The following is a 22,945-nucleotide window of genomic DNA, read 5'->3' on the forward strand; positions in this document are numbered from 1 at the left end:
GGGGGGGGGGGAGGGGGTGGAGGGGAGGTGAGGGGTGGGTGAGGGGAGGTGAGGGGTGGGTGAGGGGAGGTGAGGGGGAGGTGAAGGGGGGTGAAGGGAGGTGAAGGCCGCTCACTCACCCGTCCGGCAGCTCCCACGTGGATCTGAGGCGGGAGGCCGCTTGTTGTGGCCGCTCCCCCGCTGTGTCCCGGGCGCTCGCTCCCCCGCTGACTGTAGCGGCGCCGGGGGGGGGGGGCTGAAAGCGCGGGAGACACGGGGAGAGGAGGAGGTGCGCGCGGGTGTGGAGGCTGATGTTCGGGGAGGAAGAGGCTCCGGGACCGGCGGATATGTGAGCCCCACCCCCCGGGTTATACATGCTGCTAATGTACACCCCCCCACTGTGTGTGTGTTTGTGTGTGTGTGTGTGTGGTGTGTCCCTGTGTGTGGTGTGTGTGGTGTGTCCCTGTGTGTGGTGTGTGTGTCCCTGTGTGTGTGTCCCTGTGTGTCCCTGTGTGTGTGTGTGTGTCCCTGTGTGTGTGTGTGTGTGTGTGTCCCTGTGTGGTGTGTGTGTGTGTGTGTGTCCCTGTGTGTGTGTCCCTGTGTGTGTGGTGTGTGTGTGTCCCTGTGTGTGTGTGTCCCTGTGTGTGTCCTTTGGCCCGTCACTCCGCCTCAGGCCAATGAGAGGTGTGCGGGGGCGGGCCAAGGGACCAATCAGATTTCCCCTAGGGACACCGGACATCCAGGCAGGCAGGCAGGCAGGCAGGCAGGCAGGCATACAGTGCTTTCACTAATATAGTATAAGATTATATTTTACTCACCATAACTTAACTCAGTATTATGGTATAGCCTATCCCATAGCCTCTTATGCATATCCAGTTAAAATCAACCCCACACTGATGAGACCCATCAAGGTCGAAACAGCTGTCTGTGGGTGGTTTTCTGGGTATGCACCTTAACCCTGGCTGTGCTCAAAGCTGTGACCATGCAGCAAGCTTAAGCCTATAGGGAACCATGTTAAAAATGGTTTTTGAGGCAAAAAGTGACACTGTGTGCTCATTTGCATGTCATTTCCCAGAATCCCTTGCTGCAGTGGAAGTGCTGTATGCTGGGTGATAATGGGGAAAGGCGGGGTTGCAGACCTGCCTAAGACATGCAGATGAGCATACAGTTGTATTTGCATATATATATATGTATGTCTTAGACATGCAAATGAGAATAAGTAATATTTCCATGCTTTGATATTATGTGATTAGACCTGGCCATAGCCACCCCTATTTCGGCTTTTTGTCTGTATTATTTTTGTTCACCTTGTCAGGTACATTAGAGTGTATTTTTTGTCAGATTTGACATGGTTTTTTCCCATTTGGAATAAATTGTTGGAGGATTTATGTCAAGTTCATTACGTACAGGGGATCCATACCTTGTTTTAATCATTCTTTGCTTTCTTTTATTTTTTGTTCTGTGACAGTTATTTAATAAAGATTTTGTGAATATGTACTTTGAATTTGTATACTAGAGTGCTTTTGTTTGGGGCTTTCTCTTCTCCTATTACAATTTTTGGCCCATACAGCACCACTGACTTATCACTGCATACTGATTTAGAAGTCGGTATTTAGTTAAATTAATTTATCTTGTGGATGCGGGGTCCGTTCCTTCTCTTACAAAATATATATATATATATATATATATACATTTCTTTTTTAAGTTTCCTCGACCCTAACGCGTGTGATACCTACTCGGGTACTTACAATGGAACAACTAAGTAAAGAGTTCAGATGTAGTTCAGAAACAGTTGTTTACACACAACACTGGCAGGACACCCCTGACATTGGGTAACTAGAAGATAAGGCAACTTCAAGGGCTGAATAAACAGTTGTTAGAATATTAAATTGCATTACTAGACACGTAACTCTTTAGAAACTAACTAACAGGGTATAGGGGTAGTACCTAAAAACTAGGAGCTCGTAACACTGATCATGTGCAAGGTCACCCGAGGCCCCCTTTCAAACTTACCAATGGTGACCACATAGCTCCCCTGATGAAGCTAATAAGAGTTACGAAATGCGTTGGATTGAAGTTTGTCCAGAACGAAGGACACGCAACTAGGAAGCAGTCGCGTTATTACTACCTACAACAATAGGAGTCGGAAGGCAGGAGTTCCTTACGGGCTCGCAGAGGACGATCATTCAAAGCAGATAAGCTGCAGTTCTGTATTTTTAGCTCTCTTGTCATTTGATATGTTTTTAATCGCAAATGAAAATGTCACGTGTGAGCACATTTACATGTCTCAGACAGATCTGCAACCCTGCCTTTCACCATTAACTCCTAGCAAACAGTGCGTCCACTGCAGAAAAGGATTCTGGGAAATGACATGCCAATGAGCACAGAGTCACCCTTTGCTTCAAATCCATTTTGACATGGACCCCTATAAGCTTATGCGTGCCGTATTACACAGCTTTTCAGCACAGCCTGGGTTATCGTACATAGCCAGTAACTCTACACACAGACACCTGCTATTCCAACCTTTTGGGTGTCTTCAGTGTGAGGCTGGTTGTACCGGCCTTGCAATGTGAAGCGGGGAAAGGTTTCAACCACACTTTTATTTGTGTTTTTATGACACCTAAATAAATATATATTTTTTAAATTTATTTATAGCCCGTGCGTATTTTTAAAATTTGTGCTTCTTCTTTCGAGCCATAATAATATAATAATATTAAGGAATCGGATTACCTCCCAGTGGCTGAACACCAGTTGCGGACTGGCCAGGCCGCTCGTCCGTTTTCTAATTTCATCAGCAAACCCGAAGCTTTCGGCCACGGGCAGCACCGCCTTGATAATGAACACGTCTGTCCCTTCCTTCATCTCCTCCAGCAGGACGCGACCTTCCCGTTTCGACAGCACAGCGTAGACCCGACCTGTGAAACCGTGGAGGCGTGAGGAAATCGTTAAGCCTGCTGTGCCCTTCCAATCCCCTACCCCAAAACACTGGCACTTATTTTGGAAAACATCACCATTACGTGGCTCGAAAATATAGAATTACCCTCTGCGCTCGTTAACTTGGTTAGATCACCTTTCACTGCCGCTGTCCAGCAACGCATTGCAAGGCAAGGGGGGGCAACAATTATACGCTCTGTACTGTGACTTCTTAACGATGCAGCGCTTCAGGGAAAACCGCTAGTCATTAATTGGTATTTTCGGAGAGGACAAAATTATTTTCATTTATACAATGCTTTTTTTTTTTGCCTAGTTCAAAAATACAAGTTCTAAGGAGAATGTTTAAACATTTCTGAATAAAAACAGGCTGCAGACTTATTTCAAGAGCTCTTTGATCTCCTGTGTCTCGCTCAAAACCTTTTTTTGTTGGGGAAAGATGACCTACATCTGAAGATACATATTTCATGTGATGTATTGTACATTTCAGAAGAATACACTTCCAGTAGCTGTTAATGGGGGAATACATCGAGCAGAATCAGCCTCCTATACTCCCATGCAAAAAAATGATAGCTAGAAATAGTAATATACCAAGCGCTTGACTTTGCCTGGAGAAAGAAAACTGTGTGGTGTCAATTATGCTGGTGCAGTGAAATACAGATCCGCCTGCACAGACCCCGTTGCAGAACCGTGCTGGTCTAAAACATGGATTCTTTGATCAAGAAAAATGTTATGCTAGACATGAAGGTGAAGAATGTGGCACTGGTGCACATGGAGTTTATCTGAAAAACCCAGCCGCATAAGAATTCGGTAACATCGATAGGTCAGACGTTTATGTGTTAGAATGATTTATCAGATCATATGTTTACCATTAAAAACGTACAGCTCATGTGCTCTGTTGTAAATACTTGACATAACTGATCAGCTGCTTGTGGTACATATGCCGGCATATTCTTTGAAGTCGGCAAACTAGCTGTTACTGCTGATAGCCGTCCAGAAATAATATACCTTTATTTATTTATTTATTTTTGTAACATTTCATTTACAAAATTACAAAACACATTGATTGTGTTACGGACACAACATTGTCTCATCCAAGAGTTATTTAGGAGCTGCCCATAAGTGGCAAAATATTCACTCAGCGAGAATAAACTTTATGAATCATGATCAGCCAATGCTATTGATGTTGAAGGACATTAGTTCTGGGGTAAAACAAGGTTTTTCCTTCACAGCTGGAAAATACACTACTTTAAAAAAAAAAAAAAATATGTCACATTTGATTTATTTTCCTATTTCTAGAACCTAACGTCACGTTATACTGAAACTAAATGCTAATTATGCTGCTGGATTATCTTCCATCTCTTGCTCTTCGAACGTGCTTTCTCACATACATACTGGCGCTTTCTCAGTGCGTTCAGGGTAAATTATCGATTTAAAAACACCTTTTGTGGGGCCTCGTGAAAATGTCAGCTGTTGGCATTTATTTTTCCAAGAATATATGAGACATGCCCTCTTCCAGGGACCTATATCAGTGAGATTTCGGGGGGGGGGGGGGGGGGGGTGTGGGGGGTTCTGGACAAAACATGACATTATAACGGAAAAGTGAGCGTCTTCATTGCAGTCCGTGAGATTAGTGAGGCTAAAAATCAGGCCTGCATGCCGCAGCCTTGTAAAAGTGCAATCCCTAAGGATCCGTTTAAAAACCATACACTTTAAGGTTTTCTTTCAACAAACCTTTTTTGTTTTTATTTATTGGCAGAGTGATTCTTACCTTTTGTTTTTAATAACTCTGCACTTTAAAATATGTATCATTTTAATTTTGGGGAAGAGAAATGGCCGTCACGTCCTATGTACAGATGAAGCTAGTGTTCCATTATAATGACAATGTATTCGTTACATCTCTTCATACAGACATGCAGTTCTTCAAAAAGCATTAGAAATACATATCAGGACTTAAGCACTGTATCAATGTAACAAACACATGGCTGTAAGCATTCATACTGTAGTCAGACATTCCTTATCCTAAACCAGGAGTGGCCTTCCAGTCCTCAAAAGCCACCAACAGGTCAGGTTTTCAGGATATCCCTGCTTCAGCACAGCTGGCTCAATCAGTCCCAGCTTCAGCACAGGTGGCTCAATCAGTGGCTCAGCCTTCGACTGAGCCACCTGTGCTGAAGCAGGGATGTCCTTAAAACCTGACCTGTTGGTGGCCCTTGAGGACTGGAGTTGGCCGCCCCAGTCCTACACCTCTGCTGCCTTTTATGTTGAATAATTACAAAAAGATAAATAAAAATAAATTGTTTTTATTTTATTTATAGGCTTTGTACTTGAAGGCTTGCTATACACCAAGTGAACTTTGGAAAGATCATTCAGAGCCCGTTAGACTGTGTTTTTAGAAGTAAAAGAAAAGGTTGATGAAGAACATTTGCAAAATATGCCTCGGGGGTCAAGAAGCTCTCATTGTAAGAAAACCCCGAAAAGGTTGCAGAATGACTTCTTCTGCACTTGAAGAACATCAGAGAGTCTGCCCCGTCTTGCTCAATTAAGATTCAAAGTAAGAACATCATTTTGTGATTTTGTTCACACATTACTACCACATTTTCCCCAGTATGTCCGCACATGATTTACAAAAGTGCCAGCCATGTACACTGTGCTTTTTAGTATACAGGACAGAATACTGGAAAATATACATAGGAAGGGACACGTACATCATATTTCAACATCACGAGGAAGGAGGTTCTGTCCTATCTTGGTAACCCATTCAATTTCAAGGGATCAAGACTGGTCATGGAAGGGACCCTTTTCATTATCTAGTAAATAAAAGGTGAACTTAAGTGTCAAACAGAATGAGGGCTTTTGCACACTAATTATGGCTGCAAAGTACAACAAACAAACATACCTGGTTTTCTGCACAATAAATAGCAGGGACGGACGGCGTTAGAATAAATAGAAACGTCCCAAAATAGCTTTGCTGTAATAATACAATATTATACCAAGTATTTTTTCATTGATACCTATATCCAGATTCAGAATTTGGTATCAGTCAACAGTGTGTGAAAAAACACCTTTCTTGCCTTAAACAAGAATTTACATGCACTTCTATTATGTTGAAAATAAGATACAATGCATTACAGGTCCTTTCAATGTAAAAATGTTTAAAACTGCAAACGGAGCTCTGTTTTAAATCATGGATAGTTACATAGTATCTCCTGTCTATAATAGAAAATGTTTTAACATATCCCCCTAAAATGTCCAGCAAGGCACCTCTCACAATAAGGGGGTTAATGCCTCTCGCAAGCCACACAACAATGATAAAAGTCTATCAAATTAATACATTTGATCATCAGCCTTTGATCAATTCAAATGCACATTACTGTGAGATGCACTAGGTATGTCTGGAAGAAATTGGACAGTAAAGTCATCTTACTTACCCAATACTTCTGCCGTGGCCATGATGTCACAGGTGTACATGGCAGCCATGAGTCTCTGGGGTCTAACTTGGAAGGCATAACGACAAGCTTCCTTCATGGTGGCAATTAGCTGACCAGAGAAAGGACCGTAACAGTCTACGAGAAAGAATTCCCCTTTGTGCTTGACGGACTTCTCTAGAGGTCTTGCACCATTTTGAATGTCGGGTACGAGCTCCTCATCTTTAGTAGAATGGACGGCGTTACCACCAGTTGATACAATCTTGCTTTGGTCTTGCTCTACTACAGTATTCTCCTTTGCATCCTGTCTCCCAGCATCAATAAACTGCTGAGCTTTGCACATATCCAATTTTTCCACAATGAAACAAACACCCATTAGGGGTTCTTCACACATCGGGCCAGCAAGAGTCACCAGTTGAAATCCACTAACTATGCTATTGTCAAAATTCCTGTGCGTCACCTCTTTGGCTCCCTGGTCAACGCACTGCCAAACAGAGGGTCTTTCATAGCTTTCAATTCGATTTAATAAGATATTAGGCCCATAACGCCTTGGACCAAATGACCATATCTGGTCTACAGCATTCCTCCACCTTCTTCCCTGCAGGTGTTGCTCAAGTTTACTTTTGAACTCATTGATCCTGTCTATGGTCTTCTGATCAATTGTAATTGTGTTGCTACCCTCATTCAAAGCTATGTTAATCTGCTCCATAGTTCGAATCAACTCACAGTTCTTCTCCAGCAGCTGAGTTACTTCTTCGGGAAGTGGCATGGCCCGGACACCGAGAGTGGCTAATTTATTGGGTGTGGTCAAGGTTACCAGGCCGTCAGGGTCAATCTGGACTCCCTCTGGAGACTTATTTTGCTCTTCCTTTACTTGGTGTATGATGGCCACTTTGTGCTGTCTTCCCATGTCTTCGTTCACCATGTCAACTTTCGGTGGTCTTATAATAGTCTCTCTAAATGGGATTATAGGGGCAGATGCGCTGATCTCAATCTTTGCAAACCTAAACGGGAAGAGAAAAAAATAGCCCAATGAAAATAATCTCTGTATGTTACTGGACAGGTCTATACAGTGCAGAGATCCTGATCAAGTTTGACATGTTACTTTTATTTCGCTTGTCTCTCAGCTCCTGCCAGTCTTTAATAGTATTAGTGGTTTCCTTATATACCAGTTGGAAGTGCAAAGGGTTGAGCATTGGTTGTAAGCAGCTAAAAGCATTGTAGGGGCTCCAATAAAGCTTATTCTATACATTGCAAAAGATTTAATCTGTTGAAATAGCTTGGGTACAGTTATTATTGCGTTAAATTGCGGTAGGATCCTTTTAGGGGTGCTGAAACCTAAACAAAGCCAGCTGCGTGACTGCAGTGCAATGTAAAAATGGAGCCTGGCTGCTGGTTACCAAGTGAAAGGAAGAAAAGAACTGAAAAGCTCATGCTGAAGCAATTCTAACAGGACCCAACGTGCTTTCTAAGTATAGACCTTTCCATGTATAAATGGAATGGGCACCTGTGGGGAAGGTGGAATGCAACACATGTCAGAAGGAACACTGCTTTATTATTATTATTCAGCAGCCAGGAAGAGATGCACATCACAAAATAATGTGTGCGTATTTATGGTTACAAAATTATATATATATATATATATATATATATATATATATATATATATATATATATATATATATATATACACACACAGATATATAGTAAAACAAAGGAACAGCAGGCACTCCGTAATGGCAGTCTGTAATGAGGGTGCAAATCCTATATGAATAAATATGCAATACGATACCGTGTTTTAAACGAAATCAGAGGCAGCACTCCAGTGATGATCAAAAAAAGTATATTGTAGACAAGACACAATACCAACGTTTCGGTCCGCAAGCGGGACCTTTCTCAAGGTGGTATCTACATACACATAACATACAGTGTATATGTGTGTGTGTGTGTGTGTGTGTGTGTGTGTGTGTGTGTGTATGTATATATATATCTCAATTCTATAAATGCTATAGCTTAAATCTATAAATAGCGTAAATCTATAAATGTACCAAAATTGACATTACAGTATTCTTGTGGCCAATCTACTCCTAACTTTTTTTTCCTGATTTGGCCCCTTTGGAAAATTAGTTGAAGAGACCTTGTTTAAACTATGTCAGTATAATGTACTTATGTTGTTATCTCCAGAGTAGGGGTGGACAACATGGGCCGGCCAACAGGTCAGGTTTTCGGGATATCCCTGCTTCAGCACAGGTGGCTCAATCAGTAGCTCAGTCAAAGCTGAGTGAGCCACCTGTCTATCCGTGTCCTTGCTTTGACAGAAGAAAGAAGTGGCTTATGTGACACTGGTTCTTTGGGGCACGAGCACGTGTGTTGTTATTTTGCATTTGAAAATATTCCCACCCCAATTAGGAGCGCCCGGCTCCAATTCTTTTATCCTTATTTACATGTGCCGATGTATGGCAGATGCATTCAACACCTACATCAAGCTATTATGTCTTAATATATATATTATTACATAGCAAATAAAAATATCATTCACATGTCTCAGACAGGTCTGCAGCCCTGCCTTTCCCCATTATCTCATAGCATACACTGCTTCCACTGCAGCCAGGGGTTCTGGGTAACGACATACAATCACTTTTGCATCTGGGGACAGGTCTGGTATTCCCGGGGGAACTGATGAAGAGCTGCTGGGTAGAGCGAGAGATGTAGGCAGCAAACTTGTCAAGGAGTCAATTCTCAAGCGGTCAATCAAACCCGTGGGTAACGTCAAGGGTGCGCAAACTTCCTACGCTGCCCCCCCTCCACCCCGCCTGCTCTCCCATATCACACCCTCCTTTACCTCTAATGCGGTGTCAAATTACGCCGCGGGGTTGTGACATCACGTGAACTCGCGGCGTCATTTGACGTCAAGTTAATGCAAGTTCACATACATGTTTTGCAGTCACATCAGCAAGGCATTATGTGACGTGACTTTGAAAACTCCGACAGTAATTAACAGCTATACCCCCCCCCCCCTCCCACTTCCCCATGCTGCCTGCATACACGGAGGTGCAGTTTGGGGCCTTATTAAGCGTATACTCCCCCCCACGAGCTCAGGGCCCTACACTGCCTGGGATCGGTCACGGTTTGGTTAGCGATTAGTCTGACAAGTAGGCAATGAGATTTATTAAATAGGGGTTCGCGGAACAAATATTTTCTAGCAGGGGGTGCGCAGTGTAGCAAAGGTTGGGAACCGCCGTGCTAGAGAATCTCTATCTGTGGTGACAGAAGAATTATCCTTTGTTCATGCCTGCATTGCTTTTTAATTGGAACATTCATCGTACACAAAACATGTACCAATAAATGAAGCAAACCTATCCAGTGACAAGCAACGAGAAGTAGTCTGCCAAAAAAGTGCTCAAGATAGATGCAAGGGCAGGGAAAAGGCAGCATTTGCCAGCAGCAGATAATTTTATAGCCATTAATAAATGTATTTATGGTCTAGCAGAAGAGCCGGAGATTTTTGGAAGAAGAAATCTCGGGCTAACCAAAAAACATAAATCAGTGCCTGGGAATTACTATACCAAGGCCACCTACAATAGGTTTACAGAAATATATATATATATTTTTTCCTCAACCTGTGTCTTAAATCATCCAGACAGCGTTGCAGGTGTACTTCTCCGGCTGTGATGAGAACGTGCTCCCCAGTTTCCTGTATTAAAACTTCAACGCAGGGATCAGCTTGGTTTAAAAGCTTCATTCCTTTAACTAGTTGTGGCATTTCACCTAGGGAAAAAAGAAAAAGAAAGGATATAGTGTTGAGTTAGGTCAGGGGTGCCCAACTCCACTCATCAAGATCCCCCAACAGGTCAGGATCTAAGGATATCCCTGCTTCAGCACAGGTGGCTCAATCAGCCCCTGCTTCAGCACAGGTGGCTCAATCAGTGGCTCAGTCTTTGACTGCGACACTGATTGAGCCACCTGTGCTGAAGCTGCGATGTCCTTAAAACCTGACCTGTTGAGGAGTCTTGAGGACTGGAGTTGAGAACCTCGGACTTAGGTAAAATAGGTAACTTATTTGTCAACTGTGATAAGGTTATTGGGCCAACGTGACAATTATTCATACTGTACATGCAACGCATCAACTTCCACAACCACAGGATGAAAACGCTAAGCAAGTATCACCCATATGGATTAGGTCTCACTCCATGGAAGACCATCGCGTTACCTCTTTTGGTGCCTGTTCAAGGTGTTGCAGCCCCTCTGGCACCAAAGGGGTTACAAAAAAGTGTACTGTAGCATTGAGATACCACATATTACCACCCTTCACTGGCAGTATTGAGATTAAACACAATAGAACTTTAATTGAGGAGGAGGCTTATTATTAAGACACTTGTTTTCACCGTGGAATAGATATTGTGTTCGTGCCCACCCAAAAAATGGTGAGAATGGAAATACTTGGGGGCAGTAATTCATTCACGCTATAATAGTTACATTTTTACAGTGCAAAGCATGGTTTTCAATGGTCAGAACGCATCATATCTACTTCTATTCCAGAGTGCTACAGAGTAACAAGCAGCATTGGGGTTACCATGAGCCCCAGTAACACAGCTGTACATGAGCAGGTTTGCTCGCCATGCACTTCCTTTAACCCAGGCTTTGCTGTTGGAGCAGTGTAATGAGCAGGCCTGAACTTATATGGATCCATGTTAAAGTGGATTTAAAGCAAAAAGGGGCACACAGCTAGTGCTCATTTGCATATTACCCAGAATCCCTGGCGGCAGTGGAGGCATTGTATGCGGAGTGATAATTGTGCAAGTGTTCTCGATCATCAAGCAGTACAAAATCAGGTTGACATTACCAGCTGGCCACCCAACTTCTACATACCTAATAAAAGCAATATGACAGCCCATATGTATTTAAACTTTCTGCATCTGGGGGTTTACTGATCCTTTCTCCCCATGCCTTCCCACATTGTAGTCATCTCACCCGACACCACCCAATACACATTTACCTGAAATGATGTGTACTCAACACAGATACACACAGCCAATATGCTCCAAACTGTCCATGTTTTGGTCCAGTTTCTATTGACCTAACATTGTCTATTGAGCTCTTCTGCAGCAAAAACCCTTCCGTTCTCAATGTTAAGAGATTTACACGGATGTGTGTACATAAAGTTTCACAGAAAGTGGTTACAAATAAAGAACTTGAAGAAAGCCAACAAATAATTGGAAGTGGAACAAGTTGGCACGGACATAACCGCGGTGAAGAGTACTTAGCAGGTATTAAGAAGCCCTGGGTTTAGATTCGCCACAGAAACTAATAGCTTTGCTTCTTGAAGGGGAATTGAAGCTGTAGAGGATTAAGAGTCTCTCTTAGACAAACCAAAAAAAATACATAACTATCATTAATTTAGAGAAAAATAAACACAATTTGAAGTACAAGGATGACAAAGTCAAAATTTACCAGTACATTTAAATGTTCCAAGGACACACTGAATACATTACAATTGTTGCAATCTTCAAGCGTGGGCATTCTTCAGTCTGACTTTGGGGTTAACGCCAGCTAACCATATTAAGCAAGAACTACATTCCCTAATTGGGAGAGAAACTGGATCATTCCACTGCATATGAAAGACTCTTACGTTGGGGTTTCGCCGACCTCCGTAACCACATATATGACCATTGACATGACTGGCAGTTACCGCGGGATTGTGTTACCATAACCCATAGAGGTCAGTGAATCTCCAGCTTAAAACTCATCAAACCAAGAGTTCAACACCAATGTATTTACTTGACTGCCTTGGGTAAGTAACCTCCTTCCTATTGTCTCAGTTTGTCCTCCCTCCCCACATTGTACTGGGCTGCCGAATAATGTTGGCGCCTTACAAATAAAAAATAACAACAACAACAACAACAACAACAACTTCTTCATTGGCAGAGACAATAGTTGATGGCTTACGAGGTGACAAACGTGAATCTCAGAAAAATCACTTCTTGTATTTTGCGCCCATTCGAACACACAAGAACAAGGAAATGTGGCGTGTCATTTCCCAATTGTTTCTAGAATGGCAATTTGTACTGGGGGTTTAAAGCCGTTTCACTAAAAGGACGGGAGTTATTTGAGCATTTTATGGCTGCCTATTAGCAATAAAACTCAAATGATACATTAGGCAGATTGGTAACCCTTATAGTAATAAAAGATATAAAAGCATATAGTCAATGAGCGTTTTCATTTGGAGCAAATACTTATTTTTAACAATCACCTCTAAATGTATTAATTAGTATTTGAGTTGGTTCACTTTATTTCCATAAAATTTCATGAATATGTTTTCCCCCCTTCATTTTACACATTAGCCTAGAAAAGCTACAAAGTACCAAATCTCTATTTTTTTAGAGTGTTTCTAAACATATGAACATATTTTGAGATAGTAGGCAACAGGACAACTTACTTGGATGCTTTGGTTCAACGGCAACTCGAACAATTGGTGTTGCTTCAAAGTTGAGAGGAATGAAAGGTGGACAAGCCGGTGATGTGGACAATGTTGATGACTTCAGAACAAAATCTTCCAAGCCTCCGATACCTAGTAAGAACAAACATACCACCAGTTAGGAGAGCAAGCAGAAAATGTATTTAAGCTCCAGACTCGCCCTACCAGTTTCAATGGTTGTTGCATAAGTTATGTTTGATTGTGTTCCATATATTATGCCAGTTTCATTACGGACTAGTTAGGACCTCAAACAACAGGCAATTCTTACACCGGTTTGGAAAATCAAGCTGGCTCAAGTGTTGACAACGCAAATTGATTCTGTTCCAGGACTTTTCCATCACTTCTTTTAAAAAGGATGAACAAAAATGGCCCCAATCTACTCGACAAGATCAGAAGATGGCTTCAACGTTTACCCAGTCGTTTGGCCGTAGTCATACATTTTCTGATAGTCTTAAACACTACAAAATGTAATTAGAAGCTTACAATGCATCTGCAGACTGTTTGGGCTTTAACTCAGAGAAGAGATGTTTGTAATCACTAATCGGAGGGGACTTGTTCCAGTTCTATTTACACAAGTTACTTACGATCCTTATCGTGTTTTACTCGTTTTCCAGGACCCAGCTGCTGATGTCTTATAATTAATCCCAGTTATAGGAAACGCTATCTGATTTACTATATCTGGTGGCTATTTCATATTGCATATTGTTCCTAGCACACTATTCCAGTAATGTTGACATTAAGCTTTAAGATATTTTAAGATTAACGCTACTAATATGCAGTATTTTTTCTTACGTGGTAATGCTCTAACCTGGGAGGTTTTAGGTTGTTCAAACGCAGTAGGTTACCTACTCACAGTTAGGCAGGTTGTTGTACTAGGCACTCCTTTATATCTTTGTTTTGTTTTATATATATATATTTAAAATAAATCCTATTAAAAGTGACATTTTATTTTATTCAGGGAGGTTCTCTTCGAGGGCCAACTTGGGAGGGCTTTATCCATCTTTCCCATTGGTATTGGAGTGTTTCATTTACATACAAACCTTCTTTAGGACTGCCATTTCAGGTTAAATTATTATCAAAAAAAGGAAACAATATAATGGTGCAGATGGTAAAAAATAAAAATGATCAAAAAACAGTCTCTGCAATGGTTGTACTCACAAACGATAAGGTAAAATACACGTATCAGAGACCCATCTCTCTCTGATATGAGCCCTTTGATAGATGCCCTCTTAGGATGGTATAATGGTTGAAATTCTGGAAGCTTGTTGTGTATTGTAGATCATATGGATAATCAAAGTATCTCCCAAGGATTATAGAGAGAAAAGAGAGAAAAGAGAGAACGCACAATAGTATAGTACGATCTAGAATTGTATTGTACAACAGTATAAATATAGATATTGCACTCACATTTCACATAAAAGGTATATTCGCGGGAGAGGACAGCTGTAGTCAGACGGATGGTGCCGGTATCTCTAGGAACGACGGAGCACTTCCGCGTACGTAACGTGTGCCCGCGTCACATCCTGTGACGTCTCGGGTAAGGGCGGAAGAGGCTGCCTAGTATGTCCGTCTCCGTAGTTTGCCAGCACCTTCCTCCGGTATTCTCCCCAGCTCTGTCACCTCCCACAGCTGATCGATTTGACGCGTTTCGCTGTGGCTTCTTCAGGAATCGGAATACTGAACCCCAAAGGACCTCCCTTATAAACACAATCTTACTCTGGAGGTGCTGCCGGTATCTCTGTGCAGTTTAAGTTCCCGCATCACTTACGCGGAAGTGCTCCGTCGTTCCTAGAGATACCGGCACCATCCGTCTGACTACAGCGGTCCTCTCCCGCGAATATACCTTTTATGTGAAATGTGAGTGCAATATCTATATTTATACTGTTGTACAATACAATTCTAGATCGTACTATACTATTGTGCGTTCTCTCTTTTTTTCTCTCTATAATCCTTGGGAGATACTTTGATTATCCATATGATCTACAATACACCACAAGCTTCCAGAATTTCAACCATTATACCATCCTAAGAGGGCATCTATCAAAGGGCTCATATCAGAGAGAGATGGGTCTCTGATACGTGTATTTTACCTTATCGTTTGTGAGTACAACCATTGCAGAGACTGGTTTTTGATCATTTTTATTTTTTACCATCTGCACCATTATATTGTTTCCTTTTTATTGCATATGTTCACGAGTATCACAGCGCTCCTCCCAATTGGAAAACTACGCAAGATCTATTTGGACCTGGACAGTCCTCATAAAGGGTGTAGAGCTGCTTTATTTTATTTAAGTGTATTTCACATTATAATTATACTTATAATTCACGTTGTGTTGGTGGAGGTCACTTATCACATTTGCACATTATACATTCCTATCACTTATATTGTGTATATTATTTATTATCATATTGTAGTTTAGAAGCACCCGGTTTTCACTTTGTGTGTTTCTAAATTATTATCAAGTCTGCCCATCTTCCTACCTGCTGTAAAACCGCAGACCATATTTGATCCATATGTCTATCCCAAGCAAGTATGAGATCCCTTCCTGTGTTAGCCCCATGCGCTCTGCTGGGAGGCGATTCCACTAATCCACCACCCTCCCTGTGAAGTACTTCCTCACACTTCCCTTTAACCTGCAGTTTCAGAGCGTGACCCCATGTTCTTGCTCTCCGAAATATGCTTTCCCAGTGTACTTACTAGATTATAATAATAATAGTAATAATAATTATTATTATTATTTCATATAGCGCTTTCCTCCCAGTGGTACCCAAAGCGCGACACAATTACAGTATAGCACACGGTACGCAGCACATAGAAATTGTTATAGGCACAGGTCCCTGCCCAGATGAGCTTACAATCTATGTTTTTGGCACCTGGAGGCACAGGGAGATAAAGTGACTTGCCCAAGGTCACAAGGAGCCGACACCGGGAATTGAACTAGGTTCCCCTGCTTCAAGCTCAGTGTTATCAGTCAGTGTCTTTACTCACTGAGCCGCTCCTTCTCCCTGGTGGCTTTTCTACTCCTAAATGTTTTCCGAGCCGGCCCCTTTGTAGACCTAGTAGAAGAATTCTGCTGTAGAACAGTCTCCTCTCATAGGGTTGGGCTACAATAGCATGTGCCAAGCTGCTGGAGCTGGATGTCCTAGCTGTGCTAACCACAGTAATTTTGGATGGCACTCAATGCAGCAGTGATTACAGCAGATACAGACCTAGAAGAAACATTGTGGATTAGTAGGTCTCCAAAGGGGGGGCAAGGAGGGGGGGGGGGGACTCACGGTGTTATCCTTATCACCCCACCATGATGCCATGATTCACAGTTCCCCCTACTTTCTGAAACAAAGTATGGAGTATGATGGTTTGGAGCGGCTTTGCTGCCTCAGGACCTAGATGGCTTGCCATCATTGACACAACCATGAATTTTGCACTGTATCATAAGATTCTGGACGAGAATGTCAGTCCATCCGTCTGTGAGCTGAAGCTGAAATCGAAAGTGGGTCATGCAGCAAGACAATGATCCTAAACATAGAAGCAGATCTACAAAAGAATGGCTGCAGAAGAAGAAATTCCGCGTTTTAGAATGGCCTAGTCAAATTTCGGCTCTAAACCCCATATTAAATGTTGACCATTTGTGGGTAAACACATGTTGGAAAAGTATCATGTTTTTGTGTCATTTGTTTCATCAGGTTGCCTTTATCTATTATTAGGACTTCGATTAAGATCTAATAACATTCTAGGGTTGGAACATGTGAAAATCCTAAGGGGTTCACAAACGTTTTCTCGCCGCTGAACCTTTTTTTTTGTGTAAAAGGACGGCATCTTTAAATTAAAAAAAAAAAATAAAGTTATGACATTTAACATTAACGGGACAGAAATCAACCCACAACAATGTCATCTTGGAAAGGGAAATTGTACAGTGGAAATTGAATAAGTAATCTGAGTGTTGATGTGTTAAAAATAACCAATGCCCTATAACACTTCACAGGTGTGGAAACGTCACTTCTCACCGAGTTTGTGTGACCTTAAGAAGAAGCTTTTACCAACAAAGGAAAGCACTGTTCTGTTCCAATAGTATTACCTGTCCTTAAATATCCAAAATACGTGTTGCGACAGATACAGCATTATCAGATTGTCTTTAATTGTTGAGGCCTCCTTTCTTTTCGCAGAGTATGCACAGTGGAAACTTGGTCATTGATCCCATGCCAGAGAATGTTGTGACTCCAAGGTGAATGTATATTCTTGTTTGTTGGTACACAGAGTGGACGTAGAGTGGATTTCCTGGCAAGCATCAAATAAGAATAAGCCGCTGCTCAATTCTTAATCTGAAGACAGAGCGGGGGTATTATAACGAGTTTATTCTGTTCAGATCAATGTAATGTAGCAGAGGACCGTTGAGTATTAATATACCGAGCATCCATTGATTTCTATAGCAGGGTATAGCCACCTGTTTGTGATCATTTGTTGCCAATATTCCCAGCAGTTTGAGCTGCAAACTGTAACAATAGATAATGTTACCTTAGTAATATAAGGATACATTGTAGCTGCTATGCCGCCAAAACAAATGAATATTTCAATTGTGCGCGTACAGCGCGCACGACTCGTCCAAGCGCGCAAATTTTGAGCAGGCATCTGAAATTGATATTGACGAGCGACGGTCATGTCACGTGAGCGGTTCAGCCAATGAGGGAGAACCACTCACGTGACGTCATGGTCGCGCCTCCCGGTGCCTCCAGTGCAGGTTTTGCGCGTGCGCATCGCACACTTGTCACGGGGGCGCGCGCACAGCCGGACAGACTATAATCTAGGCCTTACACTGACTGGAGGATTGATTGAAACCGAAAGGCAGCCATTTAGTGAACCCTGGTAAGTAGGATCTTTGCTGATCGATCACAGGAGAACGAATCGATTGGTAGCTTAGGTAATTCATTTTTAATAAAGGTAACCAAAGGCTGCACATATTAAAAATAAAATATATGTTTTTTTAAGTGCCACACGGACTGACTCTTTAATATAATGACGTGAATAAGTTTGTTTGCTTGCTATTGGCCCGCGGGTATCACGTGATTTGCGCCGCCATATTGTTTCACCAGAAGGGTACCTGGAACCGTCAGCAACCACAGTAGTTCTCTCAGGAACTGGCGGTTCAGCACGTTGAACATAGAACGGTTCAGAAACAGAGGAAATCCTGGTTCCAATTAAGCCACATAAAAACAATAATAAAAGGCAGAATTGCTGCTTTAAGTACTCCTGCAAAACGGTTTACCTCAATCATTTTCTTGAATTGAAAATTGCAGGAGGATTTCACAAGTAAAGTATGTAATTAGAATGAAAAAAAAGTAAAACTGGGCATGTTGGTTCACTGCGTTTAATCACGTACCAGCTGCACAGCACCGTTAAAAGCACAGCACCGTTAAAAGCACAGCACCGTTAAAAGCACAGCACCGTTAAAAGCACAGCACCGTTAAAAGGACAGCACCGTTAAAAGGACAGCACCGTTAAAAGGACAGCACCGTTAAAAGCACAGCACCGTTAAAAGCACAGCACCGTTAAAAGGACAGCACCGTTAAAAGGACAGCACCGTTAAAAGCACACCCCCGACAAATATGGCCGCATGCGTCATAAGTCACGACAATCTGCGGATGATGTCGCAGGTTTCTACTGGTTGCCAGACAAGCTCTGACCCTGTGGTTCTTTAAAGTTTGGTGAGCAAGTATTTTAGATGTTCCCTGCAGGTCAGTGGATGACGGATCAGCTCGGGGAGCGAGCCCGACCCGCCCAAGAAAATATAAATAAATATTCAATATCGAGCTGATTTTTACCGCAAAATAGGGCAAAACAGTACATTTCAGTTGGGTTGAGAGGTTAACCATTGACTCACGTGATACCAAAAGGTCAAGTAAAGAGCAATCACACAACGATATCCAAAACATTCCTCCAACTGTTAGTTATTACTGTACGTCCAGGGGCAGTGGGGTCAGATAATCGCACAGTAGGCGCATCGCACTCACAGCCCTGGGGATAGGCTCTCTCGGGTAGGTTTTGCCAAAGAATAAGACGAGTTGTGAAGCTTGCCGCATGTTGAAAATGCGATACGTCAGTAATTATTTCTCTGCTCATAAAATGCTATTTTAATTAATATTTTCAGGCACTGGTTGCTAATTTCTGACAGCATTAAACGAATATAATTCTTCATTATATGTGGGTAATGACATTGTGCCGGTCTATTAAACATATATAGGATTGAAGCGGGGGTCTCCGGAGCTGAACCCCATTAATTTCAGGGGGTGGTGTGCCGGTATCTCGACGTTATTTAAAAGGTCCTGGTCACGCAAGCTGCACTGAATGACATCACAGCTTCCTATTGGCCAGCAAGGCGCGGGAACTTTGAAGCCGCCATTACGAGAGCCCCAGCTAGTCCAGCCGGAGCTGCTACCAGCACCCCTTATGAAGGTAAGTATCTCGGGACGCATGGGGTACCACGGAGATTAAATGGATGCGATTCCGCTCCAGAGACCCCCTGCTTCAATATTACTTTTTTAGGAGGAGAGAGACAGAGAGAGATAAGGGGGGAGACGGATGGGAGGGAAGAGAGACGGGGAGAGAAAGAGAGTGAAAGGGGGGAGAGAGATAAGGGGGGAGAGAGAGATGGGGACAGATAGATAAGTGGGGAGAGAAATACTGTAGAGATAGAGGGGGAGAGTTGGAGGAGAAAGAGAGGTCAGGTTTTGCAGGATATCCCAGCTTCAGCACCGGTGGTGCAATCAAAGACTGAGCCTCTGATTGAGCCACCTGTGCTGAAGCAGGGATATCTTGAAAACCTGACTAGTTGGGGGGGGAGGGGGCTCGTGGACTGGAGTTGAGAACCTCTGATCTAACCGAAGTGATGAGATCAACACTTACGTGTTCCGACTGCGCTGAAAGTAGAGTGGTCATCTTTATGCTTTGAGTGAAGCCAAAAGTTAATAGAAGAAGCTTTCAAACGAGACTGTCTGCACTCTGATTTATCACCTCTTATCAAAGCTGTTTAGAAAGATTAGGGCTCTCTACCCCATAAAGGGCTTAAGTTGAAGTACTTCAGACATAGCTTTCAGCCAGTTGGGAAACACCAGGAGTGTTAAATAGAACAAGCTGTACCCCGCGTAACATACAGATCTTAAAGTTTATTAATTAAACATACACACAATTAAAAAAATAAATAACATTTAACCAAAGATTTGTCAAAAAGACACAATTATGAATTTCTGGGTTGTTTTCCAATATTACACTAAGTGAATCAAACGATCTGACTCTTGATAGAGCAACATATAATTCATTGTTCATGACTAAAAAACAGGCTTAGGTAGGTGAAGGCATATTTTATCAAACGTTTGGCCTTGTGACTTAATGATGGACATTGAAAAAGCCAAATCGGATGGGAAATAGTTTTAGTTTGAAACGGAATGGTTAGTTTGTGTCTGATGGAATGAGTGGGATTCTTGGAATGAGGACCTGTCTGAGTTTGCTGCACCAAATCCCTTTTGATTTGATTAAGCATGATAACGGCTCCTACTTTCTGTTCACGAGGGGGCATTCCGGTTGGAGTAAGACCGTTTAAACATTCTTCCGGGAACGCAAGCCGATTAGCAGTATTATTACTCACAGTAGCAACCACGCTTTGCTGTAAAGATCAATATGATGATAAAATACCCAATATGTCAGTTTTTTTTTTTTTTTTTTTTTTTTTTTTTTAATACAACCGAAGCGCGATCGTTACCGGACACTTTGCTTTACATTACAAAATATTAATACTTTTGCTGGCAACGGCCATACCCTGTTGAACACACCGGTTCTCATCTGATCACCGAAGTTAAGCAACATCGGGCACGGTTAGCACTTGGGAACAGTATTTTTTTCCTATATAAAAAGTTGCAGACATCCTTACAGATATATAGATATAGATATCTCTCTATATCTATATCTATATATACATATACACACACACTAGCTGAACCCATCTGGGCGATCTGAAAGGTTATTAAAAACATTACGTTTTTTCACCCCTCCCTGTAACGCCTTGCTGTCTTTTGTCCCCTCTTCCCCACCTTAATCTCTCCTCCATCATGCCCTGCTCCTTTTTACCTTCTCTCCTCCTTTCTCTTTGCATTCCCTGCCTTACGCCGCGATAATACCCCTCCGTTATTGCTTGCGGGCGCGACAAGGATATACTTACCAACCCCTATGAAAGCTCCCGTAGTGCGCGCGCGCGCGCGCGACAGAGCGCGACGGTGCGGGTGTGTTCTGCCAATGAGGTGTCAACCACTCACACGACGTCACCGCCACACCTCCCCATCGCCTGAACAACGCTGAAACCACAGTTCACACACAGCGCCAGCGGCAGGCGTGCGCACCGTTGCGCGCGCTGTGAGTAAAATCTCAGCCTTACTGTGCCTGCTCCTCTCTGTGCACGCTACACTCCCTCCTTTCCTACTCATCTCGTCTGTCTCCTTCTCTCCTCGCTATCTCCTCCTCCTACTGACCTTGCCGTCTCTCCTCCCCTCTCTCTGCACTCTACTCTCCATTCCATCCTCCTTATCATCCCTCTGTCTCCTCCTCTCCTTGCGCTCTTTCTCCTCCCCTCCATCATGCCCTGCTCCTCTTTGCACTCCCTGCTCCATTCCCTCCTCTCCTACGCATCTGTCTCCGCCTCACCCTGCTGTCCTGAGCCCCTGATTGAGCCGCCTGTGCTGAAGCAGGGATATCATTAAAATTTGACCTGGAGATGGCCACCCTTGATACAAACGGCCATCACCATTATTCTAACGATCATAATTATCTAAAAATACTAATTAAAAAAAAGGAAGGAAATGCTGCAGGAAGATGTTCCAAAATTATCCAGTTACTTCCAGAAACAGAGTTGTCATTTATTCAGTAGGCTGTGTCCAGGGTCAGCGCTTACCCGTGCTGAGGCGCACTGACGCTTCTCAGTGAGCCCCTGCAGCCGCAATGAGAGCGGCTTTAGCAGGGGCTCGCGCACGCTTCCGTAAGCGTGCGTCTTAATAATTTTTTAGATTTGGCGCTCACGGGAGCGCAGGGCCGGTCACGTGAGCGGTTCGCCCAATGAGGGCAAACCAGCTCCGTGACGTCACAGCGCCCCCCCCGACACGCCCCCGGAAAGCGCGCGGACGGACCAAGGACAGGTGCTTTCTATCAGCTTCCGCACGGCTGCAGTCCTATGGACGCAGCCTTAGTCTTTAAATGAAAAAGGCAAAGCAAAAAGGAAGAAAAATCATAATTACATTAGGGATATGCAAAATACAAGTACCAAGAATATCAGTTTATGTTCTTGTTATTGTGTGAAGCATTTAAAAACATTTAAAAAAAAAGCTATGTAGATTAAAACATAACATTAATCAACATTGCTGTAAATAACAACACTTCGAAAAAACTGCTTAATTAAACCTAGCTGTATTCATTTTATCAATGAGAAAAATAGATCTAAAATACAGGAACTGGGAGGAAAAAAGTAGAGCACTGCTAATGAAAATAAGAAAAAGGGCCAGTTGCAAAATAATGATTATTTATTTATTGGGCATATAAGCCAAAAAAGGGGACAGACACACTAACATTTAAAACTCTGACGCGTTTCCCGCCGTGGAGGCGCTTTATCAAAGAGTACTCGTAGTTCTACTCACATCAGATTATATAATGGTCAGAGGTAAGTATACGCCCACAATTAGGTAAAGGTTAATGAAATATGCAATCAGCTGTATCCTCATGCAAGTTAGAGGAGCGCCCTCACCTCTGAACATGACACCAATCCGGTGAGATGAACCAGTCTATCACAATAGACATATAGACATATATTTTAAAAGACAGGCAAAAGACTAATGTCTATACAGAAACAAAAACAGTACAGTGTCCAAAGGAATCATAAGTAAATAAAGAATATTATATCAAACAATAATGTGTCTTGGTGTATAAGAGATATATATATATACAAAACATAATAATTATATATCATCATCCCCTTAATTGAAGGAAAATGATGTGAGTGTGACCTATTAAGTGTTAAATAAAGAACAATGTATGTGTATGTATGATAAATGTAATAATAAAAAATGATGAATAATATAAAATGAGTATTTACAGTATGTG

At 42.4% G+C, this 22,945-nt stretch overlaps 1 protein-coding gene across 3 annotated transcripts in view; it reads right to left on the reverse strand.

Moving 5' to 3' along the window:
* EFL1 (elongation factor like GTPase 1) overlaps window positions 1–22,945 on the reverse strand; it is a 117,772-nt gene that overhangs the window by 8,566 nt on the left and 86,261 nt on the right. For 2 of the 3 annotated variants that reach the window (XM_075575552.1, XM_075575553.1), the window contains exons 16-19: window positions 12,775–12,906; window positions 9,959–10,106; window positions 6,342–7,342; window positions 2,710–2,894 (exon numbers count right to left, since the gene is read on the reverse strand). In XM_075575552.1, the coding sequence (XP_075431667.1) occupies window positions 2,710–2,894; window positions 6,342–7,342; window positions 9,959–10,106; window positions 12,775–12,906 (1,466 nt within the window). Of the gene's footprint in view, window positions 1–2,709; window positions 2,895–5,618; window positions 5,721–6,341; window positions 7,343–9,958; window positions 10,107–12,774; window positions 12,907–22,945 lie in introns of those variants that run through there. The other variant, XR_012788898.1, reaches the window with a different exon arrangement.

The sequence above is a fragment of the Ascaphus truei genome, chromosome 18 (assembly GCF_040206685.1).
Source record: "Ascaphus truei isolate aAscTru1 chromosome 18, aAscTru1.hap1, whole genome shotgun sequence".
Taxonomy (NCBI): domain Eukaryota; kingdom Metazoa; phylum Chordata; class Amphibia; order Anura; family Ascaphidae; genus Ascaphus; species Ascaphus truei.